Source organism: Manduca sexta, unplaced genomic scaffold (genome assembly GCF_014839805.1).
Source record: "Manduca sexta isolate Smith_Timp_Sample1 unplaced genomic scaffold, JHU_Msex_v1.0 HiC_scaffold_3690, whole genome shotgun sequence".
NCBI lineage: Eukaryota > Metazoa > Arthropoda > Insecta > Lepidoptera > Sphingidae > Manduca > Manduca sexta.
This window is the reverse complement of record NW_023594786.1, coordinates 1-8595: the sequence shown is the minus strand read 5'-3', so window position 1 is coordinate 8595 and position 8595 is coordinate 1. Positions and strand designations below refer to the sequence as shown.

The following is an 8595-nucleotide window of genomic DNA, read 5'->3' as shown; positions in this document are numbered from 1 at the left end:
AAAAAAAATGTGACTGGATTTTTCCATCGTATAAATTACTCATTCGCAGCTGGGAGTCAGGAAGTTGGTGGTGTGATACTCTCGTGTCTCAGAAAGCATGTTAAGCCGTTGGTCCTGCGCCAGAACTTTCCCCAGTCATGTCGAATTGCCGTCTCACCGGACTATGAGAGTGAAGGAACAGAATGCACCTGTGTATTGCGCACACACTTGTGCACTATAATACTATAATATTTCCTGCGTACCTGACTGATCTCCGTAGAGATTGGCCATCATGGTCGAAATTCGACTAAGAGGGATTCACATAAAAAACATATTTTACTTTCTTCGACTCTTGGCACCAACATTACATGGTAACTGCCATTGTGTGTATGACTCAATAACTATGCAGAAATAAAACCGCACGTACACCAAACAGTACTTGTAACCTAACAAAGATCCATTGTGATTAATGAGAAGTTGTCACACAATCTTTAGTACTGTTCGTTGTACGCAGGCAACTTATTTATAATTAGAAACAATCAACAAGGCTGATGAAGGAATCAACAATTGTGAAACACGCGGCAGATAATATTGCAACTAAGTTGCATCTCTAAGTGTCTACGACGTAACAAAATTATCCACGCGCCGTGTCATAAACTACCGACTACCGGGAAATTAACAATAATCATATTTAAAGTCGTTTTGCTAGACAGTTTAATTCAGCAAAATAAGGCATCGATCACACGAACTGTTGAATTAATACAATAAAATTAAAGTTTATTCGCGAGGATGTATTACAACACGACGGATCCAAACAAAATTATCTATTGCATCCAACACAAATGCAAAACTTAAACAGCGAAATATATATAATACGATCTAAATCACAGCAAAAGTTTTAATATGGCATTCGTTACGTCCATGGTCGGATCGTCGATCAGTACTATATCAAACTTGTTTAAATAGTTGGGTAGGTTGGCCTCGATTTTGTGACCAAGATACCCGATCTTGACGACCACGTCGCAGTGCTCCATGCCCTCGGCCATGCCGGCATCACCGATGTTATCACCCATCAGTATAACGTTACTGCGTTCCTGCACCATGTCGTAATACTCTGTGTTCTTGATCGCCGTCTCGTTCTTGTTGTAAGTGTGAATCACTTCACCCTTTATACCCACTATGTTGTCGTCTTCGTCCATTGCGAGGAAGTTCGATATTACCTGCAATTTAAATTTTATTTAATCAAGGAGATTTATAGAATTGTGAAATTGTTTCTTGTGTACTAAAATTGTATGTATTCCACATAGATAGAATAAAATGTGAACAAAGAACACCTTCTTTCCTCATATACAGTAGAAACCGGTTATAACGACTCCGGTTATAGCGACGTATCGGTTGTAACGACTAAATAGTAAGGTCTCTTTCAATAGATGCATATAAAACGCGTATCGTTTTTAACGACTATCGGATATAGCGTCCAGATTCGATGATCCCTTCGATATTGCTATAATTGGTTTTTACTGTAAGTAGTTTGTTTAAGTCTAACACAAGGTACACGAAAAGTAGGCAAATATTCGTTTAGATTTCTTTTTTCTTTAGTCGAAACTCATTGATGGGTAGATCATAATTTTATATTTGAATTGAACGCGGAATCGAACCGCGATATCTCTCGCCTCAGCCGGCACTACTTCCTCTTTGTCATCGACGCTGGACTGGAAATTTAACTAACGGTAAAATATAAATGCATTTGAATATATTTTAATATAACATTGCTTTATCGCTGTTAATTAAAATATCAAAACAGTTGTCCAACTCTGGTATTCGTGAAGAATCACTGAGTACCTATATAGCTTTTTAGTTTTCACAATTAAGACTCTGAATTCGAAACCAAGAACTCAATGCGGTAGTTGTACCGCGCACGCAAAACAACTACGCCGCCTAGAAATTCAATATATTATACTATATTTATAAAGCTAAAGAGTTTTGTATGAGCGCGCTCATCTCGAGAAACTATTAAACCGAATTGAAAAAATATTTTAGTGTTGGATAGCCCATTTATCGAGGACGGTTATATAACATCACGCTATAACCAATAGGATTAGGTCATCAAAAATGTTGTAAAAACACTAAGCATGGATTTGAGGTAATGTACTCCCCATAGAAGTAAAATCACATCAGACCGCACGGCTAATCGTCATCCATCGACTCCAATATTCGCAAACAATTTTATACAAAACAATCATAACGACAGTAAATTTAATTACATCGCAACAATGATAAAATTATATCGGAACAAGCAAAGCGTGACCACAGACAATGCAACTCTACCAACAATATGAATTGTTACTTCATTGTTACGAAATGTGACACAACAGGGCGACCTTTTATCTTTCCTCTATACTATGACCAAATAACTTGTACTTTCATTGCATCTATTGTGTCGCAATATGCAGTGCCAGAGTAATACTTTTCAAAACATAGGTCATTCAATTGGTGCTGACCCTGCCTTAACATATCCCAAAGATATACATTGGACGTTTTTCAAATAATTTCAAACATATACATTGCAAAGCATACCTTTACATGTGGCAGTAAGAAGTTAGCTGCCTTCAGCGCCGCGACTACCGACTCTCCCAAGCCCGCTGAGAACACCAACACGGGCACCTTCTGCGTCTCACACCATGATATCATGTCTTTTACACCTCGCCTGCATACACAATACGACTTAAATTACCACCATTATTCTTACTTATACAACTTAAACGCATTCTCGGTGCAATATGATTGTTTTATTTACGTAGATGGTTTTTGAGTGGACACGGCTAAGTGACGCCATTGCACTAGATATAACTTGATTGTCCAAATAGTATCGACTGCCAATAAATAATTACTTATCACCAGGCGCCGAATTATACCGGCATATTTAAAACCACAAACGGACCCCGAAACGCAAAACTTATGTAATCCATTATGCCGATTATAGAGTTCATGGTTCGAGTGTGGTAGAGCGAATTAGTATTACAGCCACACGCTGGTTCATTATTATAAACAACTCACTAAGGGAGAGGACCTCACTGCTCCCTTACTCCATACGATCAAATCATGACGGAAAAAATCTCATAATTAATAACTACGAGAACTCACCTGAAACTCTCTATCATCTTTTGAGCCACATCTGTGAGTTCGTTTCGGGGGAACTTCGTGCCTCTATAAAAATAAGATATGTTATTAATGGCTTCTTATAAAGCGGTATAGGATTTAAGGCAGATATAAATATACTATGTAATAGGTACCATCGGGTCGATAGTCAAAATCATAGTCACAATAGATTTTTCGACATGCTTAGAAAGAATTTTTGATTGGGTTCGTTTTTTTTTAAAACCAGGAGTAACACACTATGGAGTTAATGGCAACGCGCTAGAGCTTGAAACCGTGCTATTCTGAATTCCATACCCCAGTGAAGATTTGATCGATACCAATCAAGCAGAAGGCACATCTCACAAATATAAATGAATATTTGCAAATAAGTTTGCATGTTTGTGATCCAATCATTATATGGGTTAGGATGAAATTTGACACACTGGTCGACAGCTCTGACGTTGTAGTGTCTAAGTCTACGACCGCAGCCGTCCCTGCGCGGTGCCGCCTTGCGGCCCGTCTCCTATAGGCTCAGAAGCCCCCGCGCACCAAAGGACGCCCTCGGCGTCTACAACAGTATGAGGCCAACAACACACTGCCGTCCATCCCGGGGTCAACTGAAAATGTGCAAAATGCACAAAATGTACTAGGGCGGACAGCCCCTTGCCCATACGACGACCCCCCTTCGTGGCCCCTATTAGTCGCCTATTACGACAGGCAGGGGATACCGTGGTGGAATTCTTCAAACGCCCCCATTCCACAGGGCGGGGGTATAGAGACCCTGCCACAAACTAACTATATAGTAAGTATATTAGTGTATATGTAGCATTCCATATTTTTTTATGTTAAACATAAAATCGCGTAAATTACGCGAATGTTAGACGGTCAGTCCGCCCCGTGACCACGAAGGCTGCGGTCTTCGAAACATAGGGAGAAAATTATAATATAAAAAACCGCGATAAAATTCGTAAAATGTTTTTTTTCAATATAGCATTGATTATTTATATACTTCATATAAAAATGTTTTGTCTAACACTTATTCCTGCACTAATGCTTATGTCGGCAAGGCAATTGTGACCACGCCTACATCGAGAAATAACAGGCAAGATTAGATTACAACAATACTTAGAAGTCATCTACATTGTCTACGATGCACTAGTATCATTTACCAGTTAAGATATCCATAATTACAATAACAGGAAGTCAACAGATATGACATCCACTTAGTCTCTGCCCTAGCTTTTGATCCCTGCCTACACCCCATTTCCACATACCTCAGCACAACAGGCACTGTTATTTTGTTACATTTGCCTTATATAAATCCTATAAGCACTAATACTTTATTATTAAAACCATAAAATCCAAATACATCACTCAATAATTATTATTTAATAGATCACATTAATAATTTGTACAATTCATATAGAGATCTTGCTAATATTTTCTCTTATTAATTCTAATAATAATTTAATTACCAATTTCTGTGAACATGTTTTAATATTACTAGAAGTAAACACAGAAGCCACTAAAAGAATATAGATGCAACTTAGCACACAGATAAACCATATTCTGGATGCACTACTTTTTATTCTAAAAAACTACACAATTCGAATTTTATTCTGCGAAACAACTTTCTCATAGCCAGAGCCACATAGTTTTGAATAATAAATATAACTTACCTTAACAGTTGATGTGCTGCAACATACCATTTTATCATATGCTTGGTCTTCTCTTCTCACGCCTCATCACAGGGTCACATTCAATTGGCTTGTATATACCAGCTAGTCTGTTATCCTCATCCTTGTAGTGTTGTGGGACAGACGGGCACTCTCTAAACATACCTAATATGAAAAGCACTTTGAAATAGTCAACAAGAGTTGATAAAGCAACAATGAATGCCATTCATTTCACTCAGGATTGTTATATGAGAGCTCACTTTTATAATAGTTGTGCATATTATTCAAAATATTTTATACACATACACACCCATATGCTTTATCCCCAAAGGGGTAGGCAAAGGCGCCACCAGAGCAGCTACTTTGCACCATGTGTATTCCATTCCATGATTTAATAGAGGGGATCCTATTGCCGTATCAGGCACAAATTCCAGACTCTAGGCCAGCGATTGAACCCAAGACCACTACACTACAGTAGTACCATACTACAACTACGCCAGCAAAACATTTATAGCCTTAGAAATGGTCTTTTAGGTAAAACTATTTATCAATTAGTTTTACATATTGCTATGATCTTTACACTATTTCATTTAGATATAGATGTATGTATTATATTATAATCAAGGTAATTTTAATATTGTTACTAAATAAAACCTCACTTATATTCTTGAAATTAACACTTTGACATCAGTTACTCAAAGTGTAGATGTAAAATAATTTTTAAAAAATGTTTTACTATAATTTAAAAAAAAGTTACTATAATTTTACACACCCTAACGCCACTACTACTACTTAAAGAAAATTCATCACAGTGGCAACATCACACTTACAGTCAAAAATACACTCACGCACTAGCCATATTCACATTAAAATACAAAATTATAAAAAAATCTAAAAGTAAAACTTAATTCATGAATGTTTAGTAAAGGTAAAAAGACAAAGTAAACTATTTAATGATATTTAGTACAAAATACAAAATAAACATATTATTGTTTTTGTAACCACCTTTATAATTAAATTATTACACCACATTCAACTTTAATTCAATATTCATGTATTGGGCTACAATAATTATTTTCTTTATTATTCTTTTTTGCCCACTATAATATTTACTTTAATGGTGATCTCAGTTTTCAAATTTAATTGATAATGTTTAGAAATCTTGTTTTCTATGTACATTCGAAACTAAAAAAATAATCTTAAATATACAATGTGACATATTAAGAGTCACAGGATGCTTTGTTCCACTCAATTTATGTATGCTTATAGATGTAAATATCTAATTAATATTGATTAAGTAATATTAAATCCGGAAATAGATAAAAACACTTGATTTGGATCAAGAATATCCAGTTTAAAATTTTAAAATTTGTACATACCAAAACTAGTTAACACTGTTTTCCCATTATCCAGGGTGTGTCGTGTTAGGGTGTGATCGAAGTCTGTGACTATCTGCAACTTGTCATGACCGTCCTTCAATATTTTGTTCAGTTTCTCCAGCAATTCCGTTTCGTTTCTCAGATGGACAGTCGATTTCGTTAATTCTGGTAAGTCTTGGACACTATTTAAAACCTTCATGGCTGTTAACGACAAGGATAAGCATTCAGTTTTGAGGCGTTTTCCAATTAGAATTTATGAAAGAAATCTAAGCAAATTGAGATAAAACAAGTAGCAATAAATACGTTTTAACATTTCATCTGAATAGGTACTTTAATAGCTGGTTGGCTGCCAATAAATTATCACTTTTTCCAAATCGATGTCCAAGTTCCAAAGTTATCTTGCGATCTACTCTCTTAATATTTAATATGTAACGAGAATATTGTTAAGATATTTACGTCCCACGTATAATCTTGACTCGAGGAAAAAGAAAACTGCAAATTGCCAACCTTTCCAGCCAGCTATCTGAAGTGACATGTGTCACTGTCAATAATGTGTAAAGGTATTACTGTCAAAAACATCTGACACTTTACAGACTATAAAACATTATAAAATATCAGTATAAAAAGACCTCCATAACAGATTAAAAATATTGTAAAGGCTTTCACGTGGAGATTGTTTTGCATGCCTGTACGACCACCGCTGTGAGATCCCGGATACGAATTCCTACTTGGCCAAAATTATATTAGGTTTTCTGCTTAGTACCAGCCCGAAATCTCAACTGGGCTTAAATATGGCAGGTTCGCTTCCTATCATATTGTGGGATTAACAACGAATGGCGAAAAGCGAGTGCCCTAGTTGCAACTTGCAATATTGAAGAGATTGAAGAGGGCGGAATAAAGAAACTGAGTAGTTGAAAATACTCTTTATTAGTGATTTTTTAATTATACGACACATTCTATCAACATACAACAGTGTAAACAACTTAGATAATGCCAATAACTGCATACAAAACTTATCCACTATTCCCATAGTAATAGTACAGCACTAATATAGCAAATCATTATTAATAATTATAACTATTGCTATAAACTCAAATATTTGCAATCAACCAACTGTGATAAACATAATATACAAAACAAACCCCTTAAATATTTGTAAGTCACTTATCTCTATATAAATAATTATAGTTCAATCAATTTTATTGTTGGCGCGAAAATTCACAACCGTAGCCAAAAACGTCAACACGAAACGAAAGCCCATAACTAGAAATATTAGGTGAAATGTACAGACGACCACAAAAGTACCTGAACGAATCCAAAATTTCAATCACCCATACACATTAGGTATAATCCACTATTTATATGAGATAACGTAAATTCCTTATTTTATTTTGATAAAAATTAATAATAGAAAAACGTATAGGCGGTTTGGTTTTCAAACGCTTTACTGTCTACACTAAAACCACAAATTAAAGTGACATTGCAAATTAATCAATATATCTTACAACTTATCCACTCATCTTATCCACCATATACAAACATACAAAACATATGATTTATACATAGGTAACACGATTGCTATAACTACAACTGGTACAGATACGCGCAATGCAACACCTCTCGTATTAATACAACTATTATATTACACTCTTGATTAGTCAAAAGTCGTTAAATACTATACAGTTTGCAACACGTATTAACATTTTGTGTTAGCAGCACCATCACGGGTTTCACACGACAAATTTAATTGCAAGCTGATGCTTAATTAATTTTACAATTGACATGCTATGAAAATCTGATGATACATAATAGAACGGTTTACAAAAGGCTTGTGAGTCGAATTTGTGCTTTATTTTTACAGATCGAAAGTACTTCGGTTCAAATTGTTGTGAAACAGCATGTGAGACTATGGCCTAAATCAAGGCTGTCCAACCAATATTGGAAGTGGGCACAAATTATGCATCCAATTTCATCCGCGGGCCAGATATCGGGGGTAGATTAACCACATCCTCCCCACATCATGGCCTGCGTGCTTGATTGGACAGCATTGTATATATTTGTCAGTGTTTGTAGATTGATGTAGCGTTGCGGAGATCGGTTTAGCGCATTGAACATATCTGCAGCATATTCAGCCGGTGCGACTGATCTCTTGGTCCGTGGGTGAGCGTTGTTCGAGCGCCGTTAGTCGTCGTCACTAATGCGTCGACCTTTCTTACTTTTTTTTTCATCATCGCCTCCATCCTCATGTCTTCCAAATCCTCCATTATGCCTGTAATTACGAATTTATTATTAAAAAACATGTTGAAAATAAAATCGCCGATATTTTAAGCTACATCATTATTTTATTTTATGAATGTGAATAATAATTATAATTTTATAATGGGCTAATCCATACTTTCACATACTCATGTGACTGACGGACG

At 35.8% G+C, this 8595-nt stretch overlaps 1 protein-coding gene across 1 annotated transcript; it reads right to left on the bottom strand.

Moving 5' to 3' along the window:
• Positions 1–669: 669 nt before the first annotated feature.
• LOC119188354 (7-methylguanosine phosphate-specific 5'-nucleotidase-like) lies at positions 670–6705 on the bottom strand. Its single transcript, XM_037446816.1, is given in 7 exon segments — positions 670–1199; positions 2557–2686; positions 3124–3186; positions 4797–4858; positions 4861–4958; positions 6173–6373; positions 6680–6705. Coding segments are annotated over 6 exon segments (888 nt in total). The 5' UTR covers positions 6372–6373; positions 6680–6705; the 3' UTR covers positions 670–863.
• Positions 6706–8595: the final 1890 nt, after the last annotated feature.